The sequence below is a fragment of the Umbelopsis ramanniana genome (genome assembly GCF_025399195.1).
Source record: "Umbelopsis ramanniana AG unplaced genomic scaffold K450scaffold_92, whole genome shotgun sequence".
Lineage (NCBI taxonomy): Eukaryota > Fungi > Mucoromycota > Umbelopsidomycetes > Umbelopsidales > Umbelopsidaceae > Umbelopsis > Umbelopsis ramanniana.
Genome location: NW_026252178.1, coordinates 34,152 through 54,371, shown reverse-complemented (window position 1 = coordinate 54,371; position 20,220 = coordinate 34,152). Strand labels below are relative to the sequence as shown.

General features: G+C 42.2%; 5 protein-coding genes across 5 annotated transcripts; 4 read left to right on the top strand and 1 right to left on the bottom strand.

The window, feature by feature from the left end:
* Positions 1 to 673: 673 nt before the first annotated feature.
* K450DRAFT_262078 (uncharacterized protein) lies at positions 674 to 6,272 on the bottom strand (the record flags this gene model as incomplete). Its single annotated transcript, XM_051592412.1, has 6 exons — positions 674 to 1,860; positions 1,929 to 3,579; positions 3,651 to 4,171; positions 4,245 to 4,392; positions 4,454 to 4,903; positions 4,980 to 6,272. Coding segments are annotated over 6 exons (5,177 nt in total), but the record flags the coding sequence as incomplete, so codon positions are not given.
* A 2,509-nt stretch (positions 6,273 to 8,781) lies between these two features.
* K450DRAFT_275676 (uncharacterized protein) lies at positions 8,782 to 10,874 on the top strand (the record flags this gene model as incomplete). The annotated part of the gene is made up of 7 exons (XM_051593182.1): positions 8,782 to 9,072; positions 9,137 to 9,172; positions 9,245 to 9,310; positions 9,372 to 9,744; positions 9,825 to 10,036; positions 10,104 to 10,395; positions 10,459 to 10,874. The coding sequence occupies 7 exons, from the start codon at positions 8,782 to 8,784 to the stop codon at positions 10,872 to 10,874; spliced, it is 1,686 nt and encodes a 561-aa protein (XP_051440410.1).
* A 794-nt stretch (positions 10,875 to 11,668) lies between these two features.
* Positions 11,669 to 14,635, top strand: K450DRAFT_262072 (uncharacterized protein). Its single transcript, XM_051592411.1, has 12 exons — positions 11,669 to 11,787; positions 11,854 to 11,915; positions 11,989 to 12,151; positions 12,222 to 12,667; positions 12,743 to 12,806; positions 12,882 to 13,074; positions 13,139 to 13,270; positions 13,333 to 13,450; positions 13,510 to 13,745; positions 13,811 to 13,865; positions 13,932 to 14,112; positions 14,175 to 14,635. Exons 1-12 carry the CDS (start codon positions 11,679 to 11,681, stop codon positions 14,582 to 14,584), a joined length of 2,169 nt encoding a protein of 722 aa, XP_051440409.1. The 5' UTR covers positions 11,669 to 11,678; the 3' UTR covers positions 14,585 to 14,635.
* Position 14,636: 1 nt separating this feature from the next.
* K450DRAFT_262071 (uncharacterized protein) lies at positions 14,637 to 16,330 on the top strand. The gene is made up of 4 exons (XM_051592410.1): positions 14,637 to 14,750; positions 14,811 to 15,167; positions 15,240 to 15,559; positions 15,634 to 16,330. Exons 1-4 carry the CDS (start codon positions 14,682 to 14,684, stop codon positions 16,187 to 16,189), a joined length of 1,302 nt encoding a protein of 433 aa, XP_051440408.1. The 5' UTR covers positions 14,637 to 14,681; the 3' UTR covers positions 16,190 to 16,330.
* A 274-nt stretch (positions 16,331 to 16,604) lies between these two features.
* K450DRAFT_262065 (uncharacterized protein) lies at positions 16,605 to 20,054 on the top strand. Its single transcript, XM_051592409.1, has 16 exons — positions 16,605 to 16,780; positions 16,849 to 16,923; positions 17,014 to 17,075; positions 17,144 to 17,215; positions 17,285 to 17,491; positions 17,557 to 17,647; positions 17,721 to 17,734; positions 17,793 to 17,855; positions 17,918 to 18,142; positions 18,205 to 18,314; positions 18,391 to 18,523; positions 18,584 to 18,722; positions 18,790 to 18,923; positions 18,993 to 19,181; positions 19,246 to 19,545; positions 19,613 to 20,054. Exons 1-16 carry the CDS (start codon positions 16,633 to 16,635, stop codon positions 19,904 to 19,906), a joined length of 2,256 nt encoding a protein of 751 aa, XP_051440407.1. The 5' UTR covers positions 16,605 to 16,632; the 3' UTR covers positions 19,907 to 20,054.
* The last annotated feature ends 166 nt before the right edge of the window (positions 20,055 to 20,220 follow it).

The following is a 20,220-nucleotide window of genomic DNA, read 5'->3' as shown; positions in this document are numbered from 1 at the left end:
GTTCAAGATCAGCGGGACTGACTTCTCCAACCTAGACTATCTCATGATTTTATGAAATTGCTATTGGCAAATAAGCAGTCAGCTCATATTGTGGTAGGCAGAGGTGCATATTCGAAGAAAACAATCGTATATTGGAAGATATCCGTTTTAATTTTTTGGCAGAGTTCAACATTTTGATACGAAGCTAAACTTATATGATGTCAGCGCAAATTATTTCTAAAAGGACTGTATGATCAACGTTCGGAGGTCAAACGCATCGGCTGCCAACTTCCAGTCGGAAAGAAACGTACGCTCATCTACTGGCGCAAGATGTAATATAATCGATATTACTGCTGTATCCAACGCAAATCTGTTCATGTTAGAAGATCTTCGATATAAGTAGACTTTCTATCTTGTTACTGTAAATAATAAATGGCATCATTTTGCAAAGTTATATGATACACTGCACTGAACTTCGAGGTAGAATCATATCGTAAGATTCTATCGCAGGAAGCCCAGCGATCCTGTACGACGCACTGTCTTTTCCTTCAGACATTTACACCATTGCAGCCGCAGAGAAAAATCGAAAGTGTTGGTGGAAATGAATCTGGAGACCATTTTCATCATCAGGCGGAATTCCCGGAATGTTAAGTCAACCGACTCAATAATTGTCGCAAACTTTTGTAACCATCAATTGCTCGAATCTTGTATTTTTGTTTATTTGTCAATGTTTCATCTACCAAACTGCTGGGTTGCTCTTTTCGGAGCTATTTAAAGTTCTGGCTCACTGGCTCAGCTGGAATACCGGCCATATTAGAGTTTTCAATGAGTCGCTCTCCTTTCATAAGCAAGCTAAAGCTTCCCAGCGTTGCACCGTCTTCCATAACACCATCATAAAGGGTAATGGATGCTGATCCAATGGTACACCCATTACCTATCTTCAATTGAGACATTTTCATGACTCTGTCCTCAAAGAGATGGGTTTGCAATATACAGTCAGATCCAATTGCACAATCGTCGCCGACCGTTAGTAGGTCAGCTTCAATGACCATAGTGGTCTCCAACCATACGTTCCTTCCAATGTTTCCTCCTAGTAGTCGGAACCACATATTGACAAAAGGTGTACCACGGAGGTGCGAGATCAATACCACGTTGATGAATGCTTCTTCCAAGGCCGTGATCAACTCGGTACGCCATACAAAGCTACTCCACAGAGGTGCTTCCCTTGCGCAATACCTTCCTATCAATACATACTTGAAAATCAGGACCACAAAGGCACAAACGACAGCCATGAGAATATAGACAATAGGAAAGAGGAACCAGAGAGTCACCTCAGATACCAGTCCAATATCTTTCATAGCGAATATCAATATAATGGATGAATACGCGTGTAGCAAGTAAAGGATAGGTGGAAGTATGATACGCCATATTTCAATTGAGATGCGGGCCAAGTACAAGTGCCAGGGAGGCTCAAATGTTCTCTCTATATCCACTTTTCCAGAGGCAGTTGCCCGCCTTGGCAGGAACATTCCAGGTGAGCCCAGGTAAGATTTTCCATCAGGTATTTTCTGAGTAATAATTGCATCTTCTGATACTTGTGTGTCCTCCACGGTCGGTAAGGGTGGTCGTGAAAGAGCTCCAAGCAGACAATTGTTTCCTATCTCCACACCAGTAGGCACATATGCTGAATTTCCAAGGAAAGACCTCTCGCCCACAGTTACTTCAGATATCTGAACCCATCCTTGATGAACTTTATGTGGTCCTAAATAGACTGCATCGGCGACGAAGCTCCCGTCTTTCAGAGTAACCAAATCGAGGGTGATATGTCTAGTTGTCGCGATCTCACAATGCTTTCCTATTTTAGCACCCATCATTTTGAACCTACAACAACCGTAGTATTAGTAAATAACTTGTAAGTCGTATTACATAGACCTATTGTTGTCACTTACCAGACTGGCAGTAGCAATGTAGCATACAAAGACAGAACTATGGTCAAGCTGAGCTGCATCAGCGAATCGACAAAGCGTTTCCTCATACAGAGCCAACTGTTGACATGAATGACCTTGTGAGCAGAGGTTTTCAGATCTCCTATCAAAATCCATTTGATTGCCGTAGTTTCCAAGCAGAAAGTCACCACATACAATATTCCGGAAATGGCTGGAGTCAGTATTATACAAATAATTGATATTGCTTGTTGCGTGGCATTCTTGTCCACATCTGATGTGTAGAACAGAGGTTTTCCATAGCGATCCATAACGAACAGAAAAAGAATGACACTTGGAATAACCGCGGCGAACATGACCGATAAGAGACCAAAAAATGCAAAGCATTCAAGGACAGATGACAGCCACCGAGGAAGTCTCCTGCTGTCAATGTCTTTGGAGAATGCCCTGGTATAAGGATCTTGAGCAGCTTCTGCAAAGCAGCATCCGAGGTCTTCTCTACTGCACTCGTATATAGGAGAAGCCGTGTAGGACTTGCCTTGCTGTAACTTTGCATTTTCCGGTACCATAGAGAATTCGCCTATCAGCGTGTCATCAGGAATGACTGTATTAATTGATAAATGGGATTTGGATCCAATATAGCAGCCAGCGCCGATGTCGATGTTCCCAATTATAAGCCAGCCTTGACGGTGACCCTTTTCATCTGCTTTGTCCATTTGAACTTTGAAACCTTCCATAAAAACATCAATACCAATACTCGTGTCATCCCCAATATGGATCATATCTAGACAGGATATGTATGGCGTTTCGATATGTACATTTTTTCCAATCTTCGCACCCAGGAGACGATAGAACCAGACCAGGACGGGCCATCCTTTAAATATTTGTAGAGGCAGAAGCTTGGTGAGACGATGAACCAGCCACCATCTCCAATAGTAAGTTCCCCAAAGAGGATATTTCCCAGGCTTGATTCTTCCAATTACAACCCATTTTACCAGTATTATGAGTAATGGAGATAGTACAAATGTAATATTCATAGCAATGAGAAGCAATAAGGCTGACATCAAAGTCGTTAGTGTGCTGGATAGTTGTTCTAAATTTTTGTAATCTTGGGTCAATGCAGACACTCCCGCTTTGGCGGTGGAGACAGTTCCAGTATACATAGATATGACAGATTTGATATCGACGTAATTATGAGTCCAGGACGGAAGAAGGAGCGGTAAGCTTGCAAACCAGAAAACGCAATACAGGCCAATGAACATACAAATGTATTTTACAATAACCTGAGTATAGGATCTCAATGTAGGAGATCCATTGCCAGATCCAATGTCCTTCTCAGATACGTACGTTTGCGAGTCATCACATTCAAACTTCTTCGATACAGACTGCATACCAATATCATCCAGTCTTTCAGCAAATTCCTTCAAGGTGCGATATTTGTAGACGTCTGTCATTCCTACGTTAGCATACATAGGGTCTGACCTTAAGGAAGAGACAAGCTTTGCTGCCGTCATAGAGTGGCCGCCAAGATCGAAAAAATCGGAATCCAGTACATTGACCACATTGTCAAGAACCAAAAGCTTTGCCCAAAGTCGTGCGACTGTCCGCTGTGTCAAACTGAAGCTTTCATCCATAAAGAGACCATCTTCTGAAAGTTCTGACATAAGAAAAACGAGACAAGTTAATTTTTTAGCTACCTGCAGTATTGATAGCCATGGAGACACATACCTATTTTTTCAATGGGTTTCGGTAGCATTTTTCTGTTCACCTTGCCGCTCGCTAAGGTTGGAATCTCCTCAATCAGCTGGAAGACGGAGGGAATCATGTAATCTGGAAGGTGCTGTTTCAACTCTTCTTTGGCTGCACTGGAGTTAAATGGTGCTGTTCCTTCCTTCGTTACAATGTAAGCAACAAAGAGTTCTTCAGGTTCTTCTGAGCTGGACACGTCGCCTTTCCAAAGGTGGACTACCGCATTTGCTACTTGTAAACAGCATCGGATGATCACTGCTTCCACTTCCGACAGTTCCACGCGGTAACCTCGTATCTTCACTTGCATGTCAATGCGACCCATATACTCTATGCTTCCTTCTGGTAGACTTGACGTTTTCTGAGATACAGATGGTGGAATATATCGTGCCAAGTCACCCGTTTTATACAATCGAGGTGAATTAGAAATTTGGGGTGCAAAAGGGTTTTCAATGAACTTTTCCTTGTTCAATTCTGGTCTGTTGAGATACCCTCTAGCAACACTGAAATGTGCTTAAGTCGTTAGTAACTTCATCCTATTTAGATAAAGAACGGACTAATTCACTTGTAACTTACCCAATGCCTCCTATATGAAGTTCGCCTATGGCGCCAATCGGAACAGGCTGGAGATGGGGATCAAGGATGTAGACCTCATAATTTGGCACTGCTGTACCGATGCTAACAATACCGTCGCCGGCTCGGCAGTCACTGTACGTGGCGATAACTGGTACTAGAAATCAGAAACCATGCGTTCTTGTTCGCTTGTAAAATGGTCATTAACATACCTGTTGCTTCGGTTGGCCCGTACGTATTGACCATTCGCCTTTGGCCGTTCAAGCTCCACTTATCTATTACGTCCTTGGAGCAAGCTTCGCCGCCTACAATAAGCGTTTTGACGGTAGGGAGCAAATGGTCATTCCTCTTCTCATTTTCGCAGCTGACGGTACTTAACATGGTTAACATAGTTGGTACGCAGGACAGCACGGTAACTTTTGCATTTGTGATGTATTGTGTGAGTTGTGCTCCAGAATGCATCATATCTTCGGTAGGAACATAGAGGGTGGCCCCATTGAAAAAAGCCAACCAGATCGTTTCAATAGAGGCATCAAATGCCAAAGAAAAATTTTGGAAGACGATATCCTTTTCTGTCAGCGGAAAAATACTGGATTCTGAGAGGACCAAATTTACGGCGCTTTGGTGCTCAATAATGCAGCCTTTTGGCTTTCCAGTACTACCTATCGTTATTTGATTGACACGAAGGTTAGATGTTTAGAAAATCATCACCGCAATCCAGATAATGAATGGCCATACCTGATGTATAAATAACGTAACAGGCACCGTTTGTATTCACGTTGTACCTGGGACGAATGCCTTGCTCTACCACAGACAGGAAACCGATGGATGATGATTTCGAGCAACAAATATCATCCCAAATCAGAATTTCAGTTTCAAACGCTTGCTCGCTTCCTTTCATGCCAATCTGGTATTCTCTAAGTTTTGTTCCAAGATCAGCGGTTGTAATGATGGACTTTGCCTTACAATCTTGTAGGATATAAGCAACTCTATCCATTGGAAAAGATATATCCAAAGGAACATATGCAGCTCCACTCTTTAGGATTCCTAACATACAAATATATGATTCAGCGCATCGGGGAAATAGATGGGCAATAAATACATTCTCAAGTGTGGTAGGAGGTAGATGATCGAAGTTCTTGCTGTTTGACATGAGACGAATGGCCACCTTGTCAGCCTCAGCGTTTGCTTCTCGGTAAGTGTATTTAACAGGTTTTGAAACATCTTCGTGAGCAATGGCGGTGTTTTCAGGATGCAGTTCCACTTGACGCTCAAATAACATATGCAGTAATTTGACATCTCCTATCTTATCGTACAATTCCGGCTGTGGGCAGTTGTTCCAAACGGTTAAAAGAGTACTTCGCTCTTCCTGACTGAGTATATTAATATCTCCCACTTTCTTGTTGGCCAGTTCTAAGGGAGCCGCTTTAAGTTGCAGAAAAAGAGATTCCCAGTGTGATGTTATGTCAATAGCATGTGGTTCTGAGAAGGACAGAATCTTGGCGAATGAAAAGGTGGTCGTAAACACATTTTGATAGCTTTGGAATCTAAAATACAAGCCACCTGCAATGGACATGTCTACGACTTCGGCTGACTCATTGGCTTGATCCTGGAGGCAAATATAGTCAACATGGCTGAGTGGAGGCAGTTGGCCATTGTGGCTGGCTGACAATAATGAATTTTTGACTTGAATCACTAGATGCAGTAAATCGCTGCTAGGTGGTACAGACACTTGAAGGCTGATATTTCTAGACTGTTCCCTTTGAGTTTTGAAAGACACCGTGTACTGAAATGATGGCGATGACGTGTAGCGAAATAGCAAGACACTACAAATCGCAAGTATGCCCGGTAGCGATGTATCTTGACCCAGAGTAGCTTCACTACTTTCAGCAATTCCAGAATCTTGTAACGAAGCGGGTCGATGGTTGAGCAACGAGGAAAGAGTGCGCTCAATTTCCATTGCACTGCTGGTGCGAACATGGCACTGGAGATTGTAAGGAAGGTCCAACTTAGCACTCAATGCCTTCATGTTCAATATAATTAGAAAGAGAAGGTACTGAAAAATAAGTCAATCGAATTTGATCTCGCCCTTTATGCCTCCGTTGAGTTTTACCGATTATGCGTTAGGGGCTATAACACGAGGTGGTATATAATATTTTACTGAATGTTTTTCAGCGGCAGGCTTCATATTTTCTCCTTATCAAAAGCAGACCTGCAAGACCTCTAAATGCCCATGAATACGCTAGGCTGCGCCCCTTTCAAATTTGCCATCGTTCATACGGAGCAATATATCGTTCACTTTATGGGTTTACTTCAATTCATCATTATGATGCCAAAGGAAACAACAAAAACAAATCATCCTGCACATGCACAGTAATTACGTGTCTTGGCAATAACCCATAAATTCACCTAATTTGGGACATTTTGTTGATCATGCGGGCCGAACACCAGGTAAATTGTTCTCCCAAAGTAAGGGAACTTTCCAGATGACATTAATCACCCAGTCAATTCATAACATACAACATCAGAGATCATCATAACTCTTTCATTATGGCCAAAATAAAGCAGCACAGAGACTATTTTACAACTTGCGCATCGTATAATTGCGCTTGGCAATGAATCAGCCACAGCAGCATGCTCATATCTGTCATTACGATTCTCAACTGTACTGTATGCGGTAGAACATTGGCTTATACCTGCATCGGTTTTACTACCCAGCTTTGGGACGTCGATTAGGCGGTATCGATCAATTGGAGCATTTGTTTGCTTACATCAATGCGGTTTTCGTCGGCGGTAAATTGGGACTCCAGGAGGGAATCCAGGAAGGAAAGAAAATCGTCTAAAACTTCATGAAACTGAAAACTGTCAGCAATTGCATACCGGGTTTCAAAGACATTTTTATTTTGGGATGGAAGGTGTCGCAAAGAAATATTGCGGCTTGTTTAAAAATAAAACCTTGCAGTAACGAAACAGGCACAAAGGTCCTTTGAACGTCCCAATAGTTTTTGGGTTGCTCCTTCTCCTTCTCCTTGCCGCCCCGCCCCCGCCACTCCGATATGATGCATTCTCCCAGGATGCGATAAAATAAAAGAGTAGATGGTGCGCAAAATATTACGGAGGTATCCTTGAAAGCTTACCAATAGAGTTAAATGACTCTTGGTCATCCTTGTCCCATCTAGATGCCATGAGCGAATGCCGACGCGGTGTTTCTACAAAATATGTATTTCTCAATTTTTAATTGACGCATTTAAGCCAATTATTTTCTTTGAAAGTTTAAACAGGTACGACCAGCCTCCAGGACTTTGTTTGCACGATACTGTTCCCTTTTCAAATCACGATAAATGAATATGTTGAATGAGTTTCAACAAATCAGAGCAGAAGCCAAAATTAGGAGAAAAGGAATATATGATCCTTAACGAAGGGCTGCCACCCAAATTTCATGTAAATAAAGGGATGAACCGATGTTTGACGATATAACTATTCAAAGAGAGCTGTAGAGGAGGTGCACGTTTTGTGTAAAAGGCAAGTACATCAGAAAACGCGTATATAGACTTGAACCTCAGCAGAAAGATATTGAATACTTTTAATTGTTCAAAAAGATACTTCGCCGCCCCATCCATCATGTTTTATTCACTTGTACTTTTACAGATTATCTGCTTGAAAATTGCCGTCATAATTTCACCACAATGCTTCCTAGTGAAATTTATCTATGTAAACAACGATATGCTCTTGATGAATATCGTTATTATGGTCGTTTGATATTTGAAGTATTATCTCAAGCGACTTGTATTCCCCTACCAACAGATCAATATAGGTGACGGCAAATCAACAGATTGCGGAAATGAAATCAAACACTGTATTATGAAACAAATAAGGCTGACGGTCGAGCAAAATATGGCATCTTTCATGTAGCGTACCTTCTTGTGCCTGGAGCTATCTGTTTCTGTTTCTGATTCTTCATATTCGCAAGTGGTTTGATAATCATGCAACTTGGCTCACCTATTTCACCCAACTTCAAGCTTTGCAATGTCATAGGCCACCCCTTGAATTCAAACACGGGGGATTTTTTTCTCCGAGGTGCAGGAAAAATATTTGTTTTCGTTGGGCGTAATAAAAATACATCGCAAAATTGAGTACAGTATAGGTACATAAACCTAAAGCGAAGGTTAGGTCATTGATAAGGAACGAATGCTTTACATCTACTTGGCTCTAGATTGTACACGGCAAGGAAGATGCCATGTGGCGAACCGCCTGAAATGGGATGGCGACGAACTGTGAGCAACCGGCAAAAAATGAATTTTGTAGCCTGATCTGGAAATTTACTACAATAAAGAACGAACTAAGCTCTATTTCAACCTTCTTTACCATCAATTTTACCAAATACGACTGGGATTACTATAACAGCTCAGCTCGCTACCTAACTCTTGTAGAACATAGTACAATCGCCAATATTCATGTAATTCGCATCATGAGATATTTAAACCATGATATGAAATTACCTGCATCTACACTCTTGGCTTGTCATTTTCGCGACAGAATCATGAAAATAGCCCATTTCATTGCCTTGGCCTGCTTCCTCAGTTTTGCAGCAGCCAAGCCAGATTCGCTGGCATCGCAGAATTCACCAGTGGTAAAAGTCCTGGAAATAGAGCAGGTCGATTTGGTGCCAATCCAAATACCATCGACTCACCCATGTAAAGTCAATATCGTGACCCATACCGTAGGAACCGGCCCATCGCAAACATACAACACTACATACGTACCTCCAAAAGACTGTCCTGGGCCATGGAGCAAAGTCGTCTTGACTTACACTGGAGCATCAAAGGGAAGGGTGAGAGATATAAAATATATAAGCAAGAACCAAACCATTCTTGAATGCTGAAATCTCTATACAGCAATACGACCGCTTATCAGCCATCTGGATGGGTGGGGTAGGTCCATGATAACGCGTGAATTTTCAGTCACAAAGCAAAGTAATTTAAAAACTGGTATCTTTCTCGCAGGTGGAAGTATTGCGAACTTCGACAGCGGAGCCAACAAATAATGGCATTCACTGGAAGTTTGAAAAGGTCAATATTTTCAGTTATGATGTGTTTTCACTTGCAGCCGCATTAACTCTTCATATTACAGGATGTCACTGCATACTCCTCTGTGTTTGAGAGCAATCAGCATTTGGTGATGGAGCTTGGCAACGTCTTAAATGACATCTACAACGGCAGCTACATCATCACAACCGACCTCACGTTTTATGGCACCGACAAGCACAACCCAAGTCCTTCGGTTGCCGATACGATTGTACCAATCAGCAGTGGCTCGCAAGATCAAGCATGGTATCATCTGTCCGATGCGACGGACCTCAGCAGCACGAACGTTACACTCCCACGCAATATCCGAGCTGCATATCTTGAGGTTTACGCTTCTGGTCAATCAAATGATGAGTTTTGGTACTCTAATCCGACAACTGATTATGCTGATAAAGTCAATCTCACTGGAATAGCCAATGGTGGGTGCTGTGAATACACATATTTTGAGGTATCAAATGTACGGAGAATGAGACTAAAACCGCCGTTCCTGAATTATCAGGTCCTTATCGCGAAGTATTGGCTTATTTTGACGAGAGATTAGTGGGTGCAACCGTACCTCACCCTGTGGTATTCACAGGTGGTATTGTACCAAGTCTTTGGAGACCTACCGTTTCCATTGGAGGAGCTTTCAACATTCCTTCAACATGGATTGATGTGTCTCCTTTTGTTGGTCTAATGGTAGATGGAAAACAGCACACTATTAAATTTCAGGTAAGCATACTTAGATCTGAAAGTCATAATGTTGTACAATCCAATTAAGGCATATCATCTTATATAGGTGGTCAATGCCGAGTCTTTCTGGCTCATCGATGGTAATTTACACCTATGGCTTGACAAGGACAGCCATCAAACGTCGGGAGCGGTGACCAGTACCAAAATCAGTCCTAATGCTACCCTGAGTGTGCATGAGGAAATTCAGAAGAACCTTGATGCTGTTATCACAGTCAAAGGCTCTAGATCCGTACATGTCGAAGGATACGTCGATACATCGCAAGGGCGAATAATCAATACGTACAAATCTAGCCTTCAATATCAAAATCGCCTTTATTTTGCTAATGATACCAGCAACAGTAAGTCAATCAAATTGCAGTCGGTAAAAACAGGAGTTTGCTACGAAGACTAATGCGATACAGGCTCTTGGGCACAAACAACCGTGCAGTCCGCCAGTTCCCAGCAGATTCCTCAAAGAAAAAATGCTTCGTTCCCAGTGCATACATTGTCGACTGATTTCAATTGGAACATCGGTGGCGGAAACAATTTTACTGTTTTTGGTGACCAATCAATTCGTATTGATGGCTGGATCGACTCCAGTAATGATGAGAAAATAGCTGAAAAGTGGGGTAAAGATAAGACAAATTCATGGACTTTTGCCAAACAAGATGGTACTGCTTATTATGCCGCCAATGCGCTTTCCAATGCCAATAATACTCATGGCATGGGTCAGACTAAGACAAGCGTTGATTATCGCAGTGGCAACACATGCTACCATCGCCAAGTTTCCGCATATAACTCTACCATTTTGTCTGATAAAATCAGTAGCCACTGTTAGAGGATCTGCCTCAAAGCATTCAGAACGATTGAATGACATTTATATAATAAATAAATGCTATTATTTACCTCCTCAATGTTTCCAGATGAATATTCTGGCTTCCGAATGGAAAGTATCATTCAAACATCTATCGGCATGGACAACAAGAGACATTTGCAACTACAGGACAGACAATAGTAGTATACTTTTACAGCTACCTCAATGCCATGTGTCAATTAGTGGGGCCAAAACCATACTTATGCTAAAGGAATTAATTAGTGGAAAATACCGTTACAACATCAAGCAAGAACCCCATGCTTGGGACTACTCCGCGAAAAGTTGCTGCATTTAAAAATCAATTTGTTATCGGTTGTCATTTGAAATGGCAGGCTTTGAAGAAAGAGCTGCAGATTTTCATCAGTGATCACCGAAAAATCAACGTGAATATCTGGAAAACCATTTCACTGAAGCATCGGATAGTTACCACCTTAACCCCCCCCCCCTAGCCAGCGTTAGTGCAGTATGAGCAGCCATCTGGAAACCTTATTGATATCATACAATAGAGCAAAAACCTTGGTCTTTTTTAAATGCTTTTTCATTTATTGGATCCAAATGTTTTCTCTAAAAGAATAGTATATATATCATGTAATGTATCGTCAATAAAGTGATGTCTACAAACAAAATAACCCCCAAAAAATTTATGCTGGCTTCCACATTTGGAATTATATTCAGGCGGAGGACCGTGACGCGCCACGTCGAGTTTTTAACCTCAGATACGCGACCGACCGCGTCGTGTCGTTCTGCCCAAAGCTCCCCTCTTCCTCAATGGATGTTAGAGATTTAACGTTACGCCATTACGACTGCCAAGTAACTATCAAGCCAAACAGTGGGAACCCACTCACTTGGACTGAAGCTCTGGTTTCTTTTGTGAAAGGTACGTATACTACTATACCGGCCGGCTCTGAATCCATTGTATACTGACACCGCACAATCCCCACAGCAAACGACTTATTGCATCTTCAAATCACTCAATCGTGTGGTCAAGAAGTGAAAGCGTTTCAGGTAATTTTCCAATACTAAAATTGAAGCCATGGCCAGTATTTTCTAAACCTTGTGTTTCCTTTGTGGCGGTTAGCTGACCAAAAACATCAAATCATGCTTTTCATGGGCTGACACATCAGCAAACAGAGTAACACTGCGAACCATGAATCCTAATGTCAAGTTTACTCTCAATTTTCAAACAAAAGAAGCTGAAACGGTGGTCGGGGGTTTCCTGAAGAAAATTCAATACAATCAAGGTAAAAATTGGTGAAGGGAAGACTTCATGCTAGAAATTGATCCGCTAAAGCTGATGGGTCGTATTGATAGAACATGAAGACGCCCAGGCAGTCAACGCATTGACCACCATATCTGCCTATCCCAAAAAAAGGAAAGCCGTTACCTACGCGAGTAAGCCGCCATTGCAGAAGAAATCCTTAACCGCCTTCTCATACGCTCCTCTAAACAACTTTGACGAGATTAACGAATCATCAATACCAACCGCTAAGTCATCTAACCCCGCAGCGCGGCAGGAAGCTACAAAGCCATTAGCTACGATTGACAATATCAACGAGCCGAGAAAGGACGCTCCGCATACCGCTAAGCCATTAATCCCGGCAGCGCGGCAGGAAGCTACGAAACCATTAGCTGCGATTGACAATATCAACGAGCCGAGAAAGGGCCCTCCACATACCGCTAAGCTTACCGTTCAAAAGAAGATCTCTAGCTCCTTTGCACCCATCAATAATTTTGACAACATTGAAGAAAATCCGAAGGTAACGTAAGATGGTTTTGTATGGACTACTGTCCGTGTTAAAATCATACATTATGCTTACGATTTTCATTTTCAGCATACCTCAGCTTCTTCTGAACGAGATGCTCTTTCCAGTTTGGATAACAACGTGAGGCGCAACAGTAAGTGTTCCTACGACTATTAGATTTTTCATTCGACGTAGACTGATATGCCCTGGATCAATTTTCTCCACGAAGGTCGCGTACTAAGCAGATCACCTATCCCATCTGAGGACCGCTCGACTGACATATGTGTATCTCCTCCTCGACACCAACGTTCGCCTTCCAAAATCAATCAAACCTCAAGTCAGGGTTCTAACCCAGGGGGAAGCCCTGTCAGGAACGGAAAAAAGCAAAGATCTCCCACTTCTTCACCGCGATCCTCATCAGGGCAAGTTATTTTGATGGGTGCTTTGTAATCTTTATACCGGTAACTTACCTTTCTCATCCCATAGACTATCCAATCTTGGCAATACTTGTTACGTGAATTCAATACTACAGTCACTTTTGAGCTTAAAAAGCTTTTGTCGCGCATTACTAGACGTACATGTGGAAAGCCAGGATAAGATTGAAGGGACCCTATACCAGTAAGCTTAATATCATTACGGGATGACATTGAATGTCTAACTGACATACATAATATTTTTAGATCACTTACCAAGATTCTTCGATTGCGTATCTCACATCCCAATGAGATGATCGAACAGGATGATTTGCAGACATGTATAGCAAGGACATCGGAAAGGTTTACCAAGCATCAGCAAGAGGTGAGTATTAAGTAGCGAAATACTCCTTTATAGCATATAGCTGACTTACGTCATAACAGGATTCGCATGAATATCTGAGTATGTGCTTGAACAAGCTTCACAACGATACGGTCGAAGTCAGTCAAGAGCTCGACGACAGCTGCTATGAAAAGGACGGCAAATGCTGTCCAGTGGATGAACATTTTCAATGCCGAGTTACGTCCACACTTAGCTGCACGCAGTGTTCCTGGTCATCCACGCACTTTGAAGTTTTCCGTGATTTATCATTGAATCTCCCTGACAGTAGCGAGTGGCAGTAAGTGCCTTTGGTTAATATAAAGTGTGTAGCGGTAGAAATAGCGACTGATAATTGATTTTTAGATGCAGTGATCCTATTGGCGTTGATATTCCTACCTTGCTTTTTCAATACTTTATGGTAAGAGACTACGTAACGTTTTGTAGCGGTGTTCACGGAATATGCTGAACACGCTGCTTTAATCAGGATGAGAAAGTGTCATACAAGTGCGAGGAGTGCCAATGCACAGAGGCGATAGTTCGAAAGAAAATCAATCGACCACCAAGGACACTAGTTCTTCATTTGAAACGGTTCACCAAAGATATGTACGATGATGTTTGTCGAAAGAGGAACGATTGTATACAGGTGCGACCGACGTTAAATCTTGGTAAGGCGTTGTCTGTGCTATCACATTCGCTTTTTGTACGTTACTAACCGGTTTGTGAATAGGGCCATGGTGCACAGATGAAGTCAATATACCCGAAAGATCAATTCCATCAGAACCAGAAAGCGATTCCGATTTAGATCAAGATAATGAACAGCAAGGCGAACCCGAAGTACATACTTATCTGGCAAGCAATGAGACCAAAGAGAACGGTCTTCGTCCTTTGGCGGAACTCCAACGTCTGGCGGCTGCTGAATACCAAAGAAGTCGTGGGGTACGCGTGGAGTATAAATTGCAGAGCGTCGTAAGTCACCATGGCGGTACCATCAAAAGGGGACATTTTGTATGTGATGTTCGGCAAGAAGACGGATGGGTCTGCTATAATGACTCAGTATCTAGTCACCTCGGTTCTGTCCAAGGCATGGCCGAAAAAAGGAAGAAGGATGCCTATCTGCTCTTTTACCAATTAAATTAAAGGAAAATCATGTAAAGAAATAAAAAATTCAATCCCACTCCCAGGTTTCCCACGCTGTCTTTTCCCTTGTAGTCTATCCCCTCCCTGCCATTGCGAGATGTTAAGACAATTGTCATTTGCCTCGGTTTTAAAGACACGTTCAGTCCCTTATTTGCTTCATCGCAAGGTAATTGCTATTTCTCCACTTAGTCTTTCTGCCCACTCATACTTACTCAACCGAGCTCAGGCACTTTACAGTAGCAGCTCTGCCGCGCTTCAGCATCAAGAAAAAATCAAGCTTACGCCGTCGCTTGAGACCGTATTTTCTCCTGAATTCAAATTCATACAGAATGCTGAGCCTATTCCTGCCTATCGCGTCATGGATCAATCTGGCAAGGTCCTGGACGAATCACAAGGCCCAGATGTATCCAAGGAGTTTGCCATCAATATCTACCAGAAGATGCTGACTCTGAATATTATGGATAATATTTTGTATGAAGCACAGCGCCAGGGAAGAATCAGCTTTTATATGACCCATTATGGTGAAGAAGCTTTCATGGGAAGTGCAGCTGCTTTTAGCCCTGAAGATGTCGTTTTTGGCCAGGTACGTTTGCTGCTTTGCCTAGATACGTGATCACAACTACCGTGTCAGGGTGCTGAAGTTAAATTTCATTAGTATCGTGAAGCAACGGTTTTGATGTATCGTGGATTCACCATGGATGAATTCATGAATCAGTGCTACTCAAACGACGCGGATTATGGTAAGGGCCGACAAATGCCCGTCCATTATGGATCAAAGAAATTGAACTTCCAGACTATTTCGTCTCCGTTGGGCACACAAATTCCACAGGCTACGGGGGCAGGTTATGCTCTCAAGCTTTCTAATCGTAAAGCATGTGCTGTTTGCTTCTTTGGCGAAGGAGCTGCTTCAGAAGGTGATTTTCATGCTGGTATGAACATGGCAGCCACTTTGAGCAGCCCCGTCATATTTATATGGTACGTCTCTGATTTATCTTATGAATTATAAAAAATAATGACTTCGGCACTGACTTCCTTATGTCTATACGCAGTCGCAATAACGGCTATGCTATCTCAACACCATCAACTGAACAATACAAAGGAGACGGTATAGCCAGCAGAGGTGTTGGATACGGAATGGATACTATCCGCGTCGACGGTAATGATGTTTGGGCAGTTTATAATGCCAGTGTAGCTGCTCGTAAGCTCGCGGTAGAGAAAAATCGCCCTGTCTTAATTGAAGCTATGACCTATCGCGTTGGCCACCACTCTACCTCCGATGATTCGTCTAAATATAGAGACCGCCATGAAGTAGAAAGGCGAGCGGAAATGGATAACCCAATTACGAGATTACGAAAGTGGCTCGAGCTGAAGGAATGGTGGACAAAGGAAGAAGAAGATCAGTACCGAAAAGAAGCCAGAAAAGGCATCATGAAGAGCTTCCTAGCGGCTGAAAAACGCAAGAAGCCCTCGGTTGAAGAACTTTTCACAGATGTATACGATGAACTTCCCCCCAATTTGGTTGAACAACGACAAGAACTTGCTGATTTGATGAAAAAGTACCCAGAGCACTATTCCACTGACAATTATGTGTCTGGCCTGAAATAAATGTAATTGCTCGTCGGAGTTAAAGCTGCTCTAGAGTGCCATACATCCGTATGATATGCCGCATAACGACCTTTGAAGGATGTCCCTTCCTTTTTGAAGATGAAGAATACATAAACATGTTAAATTGACCTTAGATATATATGTATTTCAACTCGTGTTTGCGTAGCGGTGGTAATTGAAAGACAACAAAAACAAACGATAAGGAAGATCAGCACTAGAATACATATTAGTAGTGAATGAAATACCTGGTACGATAAGGAAAGGTCGACAGCAATGCAAGCCAACCGATGTGCATGGTTGTAATAATAGTGATGCCTTAACTTTGAGAGGCAACAATTTTCTCTGGGAACGCTGGTTGTGAAGCTGGAATTAAGATTCAAAAATTGGTTGGGTAAGTGGGATTTTCGTGCTACCAGACGTTTCCAGCTCTTGACCTTCTTGCCATGCCAGCTCTAGATTTGAAAGGCTGCATTGAAGACTCTCCCGTCTTTCGGCGACGCATTGCAGCTCATGAGGAATCCATTTCCAATTTCGATACCTCGCTTAAATCTTTGGTCAAGTTGGTGAAATCCCAACTCGATCTATCTACAGGTACAGATCACTTTCCGCTGCCTGCGTCAAAGCTAGATGTGGTCTAACCGGTCTAATCCGCATTCCAGAATTTAGCCAAAGACAATCACAAATTGCCGTCGAATTCAATACCATTGCGTCAGGTCAAGATGACCCTATAGTTGGTATGTATTCGCCGCAAGCGCTTGCAACGCTGTACTCCTAAATATCTGCACTTGAAGTCTCGATCATAATATGATTTATGTTCTCTCTAGGTCACGCGCTTGACAAGTTTGCAAAGTCATTGACAGAGGTCGAAAAATGCCGCAATCTGATGGTTAGTCTGTTATGCTTGCTATGATTTTTGGTTGTACCGGAGTTACTCAAATGGTTGCATAACGATAGAATACACATATCAGTTCGATGTTTCTTGAACCATTGGAACAATTTATTCGAGCTGAATTGGCACCTGTAAAGGTAAGAGTGACTTCACATCATACATGGAAATGAGGGTTCTATAGGCAAGTGACACCCGTTTCGATTTAGGAACTGAAGAAGAAATTCGAACGTTCGAGCGACGATGTTGACAGTTCATTAGTGAAATACATGTCAAAGAAACCAAAAGATCAAATGATAGCTGAGGCATCTCGAGACTTATACGAAAATCGACTCAAATTCCAAGCGGATTACATGGAGTATGTCATGAAATTAAATGAAGTTGAAGCAAAAAAGAAGTTCGATTTTGTCGAAAACGTAAGGGGTTTTCTCATGCATTGATATATGATATGACTGCTGACTCACAGTGTTTTGGAGAACAGATCCTTGGATATATGTATACTTCCTCTGTATTTCATCATCAGGGATACGAAATTTTAAAAGATCTAGAGCCATATATGAGAGATCTAACAGGTATGACTGTTGTTTGTTACACATTATAAAATGGGCTACTTGTAACTCACTCAACCATTTTGAACAACCGCAGGACTTTTGCAAGATGTAAGTTGTTGTTCTTGGAATAGGATGCGGCGCATATCAGTCATTAATATCAAAACAGTCAAGGCAAAGATATAGTGAAGAGCTAGAGGAGGGTCAAAAATACCAAAGTGAATGTTTTCAAGTAAGTGTTCAAAGCTCACGCCACCGCTTCCTCAAAAACGAGTCAACTTATACGATATATAGACTATGGTGGAGAATGGGAAGTTGTCCACAGAGGATAAGTCAAGAACATCATCCATGTCATCGGGACGAACGACGTCAAACGATATGGTTCCCAAGGCACAAGGACCAGTGTCTAAATCGGGTTATCTTTTCGAAAGAAGATCAGGAAGGATGTTACAAAGCTGGACCAGACGCTATTATACCATTGATGGTGAAGATCTTGTAGCCACTACACGAAACCCTAAGGTTCGTTAGAACCCTCTCTTATATTTACAATTAACTGAGGAGACTGATGCCTTGTTGATTAGATGGGAAGAGAAGAAGACCAAGCAACCTCAATGAACCTCCGCGTGTGTAGTATTCGAGTGGCAGACGGCTATGATAGACGATTTTGTTTTGAAATTATTTCTCCTTCACGGTATGGCTTTGTGATGTGCTTTGGTTTGGATATGCATTTATTTCACATATATGCTGACGTCCCATTTGGTCACTAGCGTAACCGTTCTGCAGGCAGAAAACGAACAAGACGTTTTAGATTGGGTTAATAGCTTGAAGATGGTAAACCAGCTTGCATTGAACTCTGACAAGACTCTAGCATCCTCATTCCGCATCTTTGGAGGCGGCAAGGTAAGGTGCCGCACAATGCCAGTTAACACTCATCGTACAAAGCGCTAATCAATCCCATAGAAACCGATCTCCGATACCAAGTTTGACAACAAGCCGTTACCTATGACCTCTGAACCTAGTACAGAAGGCGACAAAGCACTGTTCAAGCAGGTCCGAAATATGCCAGGCAACAATTTCTGTGCCGACTGTAGAGCAGCTGGTAAGTGATAATTCTTCTTTGACAAAGACGTCAAATCCTAGCTGATCAAGTATTTTTTTTTTGCTAGATCCGGATTGGGCTAGTATCAACCTTGGCACCTTGTTGTGTATTGAATGCTCTGGTATTCATCGAAGTTTGGGAGTTCACGTTAGCAAGGTTCGCTCAGTCACACTGGATAAATGGGAAACTGAATCAATTGAGGTAAGCATTTTCTACTTATATTAGCCAGTTACCGGACGTTGCTGTTTACGATGACCATTATCTTCACAGATCATGTTGCTCCTTGGTAATGTCAAAACAAATGAGATCTTTGAAGCTCGATTGCTGTCGGAACAGCAAGATAGGCCAGTGAACCCTGCTTCATCAAGAGCCGAGAAAACTGCTTTTATTACCGACAAGTATGTTCATAAGAAGTATATTGCTGAAACGTCAGAGGAAGAAGCAGAAGGCTTGAATGAAGTAAGTTGTCATCGATCGCACGCATGTAAGCAACAAAGGATTCTATTCCTAACACATGAAACAGCAATTTTGGAAAGCTATCAAGAACCCCAACCTGCACACAGCCCTTCGTTGCTTGGCTTTAGGAGCAAACATTAATTACCGCAACCCGGATGAAAAATTGTATACAGGACTTCACGTGGCTGTATTGCAAGAAGACATCATTGCAGTGGAGTTTCTCTTGCAGTGGTTCTGTGACGTTGATGAAAAAGACGATGATGGATGGACAGCATTGCACCTTGCAGCGGCTGAGAACAATGTCAGGTTTGTTCTTACCTTACTGAAGCGACATGCTAAGCCGGATATTAAGAGTAATGCTGGCAAAGTGAGTACCTTTTCCCCCATGAGTTTTGATATTTTTAAAGTCCACGGTTCTAATGGATTGGCGAAAGACTGCGTTAGATATTGCTGTGGATCAACAACACGTTCAAGCCGTAACAGCGCTACGATTGTTTGCGTTTGACAAACAACACAATGCATCGCCAGCCAGCTCATCGGATTTCGGATTTCGAGAAGCTATGTCCTCGTTTAAATCATCACCACTGGAGTCACGGAACAGCTCAGCGTCTCACTCTGCATTGGACTTGAGAACAACCGTGACAACAAATTCAAATCTAAGCGCGGTTGAAAAAACGTCCATACTTAACGATGATCAAAATTCCTCACTATTACGGCCGTCTGGTTAGACGGGTAGACCCGTCATAGAGCATAGATTGCGACTTAGATTATTTCACAAAGAGATTATTCATCTCTGTGTACAATAAACCCGTTTATATATATCGTACCCATTCGCATAATCCCTCAATAAAGCATTATCCACCGGCCGTAGCCTCAAATCAATTATAACAGGCAAGATCATGGTATTAGACATGTCCAGAATGTCCAGTGTATCGTATTATTATTGAGGTATATAATTACAAGTTTGAATGTACAACTTTGTGCACTGAAAAAAGTAAAGGAAGGAATAAAGTAAAGTAAAAAATAAAGGAGAACCCGCATG

Coding starts and splice junctions, on each gene's coding strand:
- K450DRAFT_262065 (XM_051592409.1), top strand. CDS start 16,633: ATGCCAGCTCTAGATTTGAAAGGCTGCATTGAAGACTCTCCCGTCTTT. Junction 18,143..18,204: donor CCACTACACGAAACCCTAAG/GTTCGTTAGAAC, acceptor CTTGTTGATTAG/ATGGGAAGAGAAGAAGACCA. Junction 19,546..19,612: donor TTAAGAGTAATGCTGGCAAA/GTGAGTACCTTT, acceptor GATTGGCGAAAG/ACTGCGTTAGATATTGCTGT.
- K450DRAFT_262072 (XM_051592411.1), top strand. CDS start 11,679: ATGGATGTTAGAGATTTAACGTTACGCCATTACGACTGCCAAGTAACT. Junction 12,152..12,221: donor GAAAATTCAATACAATCAAG/GTAAAAATTGGT, acceptor TCGTATTGATAG/AACATGAAGACGCCCAGGCA. Junction 12,668..12,742: donor ACATTGAAGAAAATCCGAAG/GTAACGTAAGAT, acceptor TTTCATTTTCAG/CATACCTCAGCTTCTTCTGA.
- K450DRAFT_262071 (XM_051592410.1), top strand. CDS start 14,682: ATGTTAAGACAATTGTCATTTGCCTCGGTTTTAAAGACACGTTCAGTC. Junction 14,751..14,810: donor CTTATTTGCTTCATCGCAAG/GTAATTGCTATT, acceptor AACCGAGCTCAG/GCACTTTACAGTAGCAGCTC. Junction 15,168..15,239: donor AAGATGTCGTTTTTGGCCAG/GTACGTTTGCTG, acceptor AAATTTCATTAG/TATCGTGAAGCAACGGTTTT.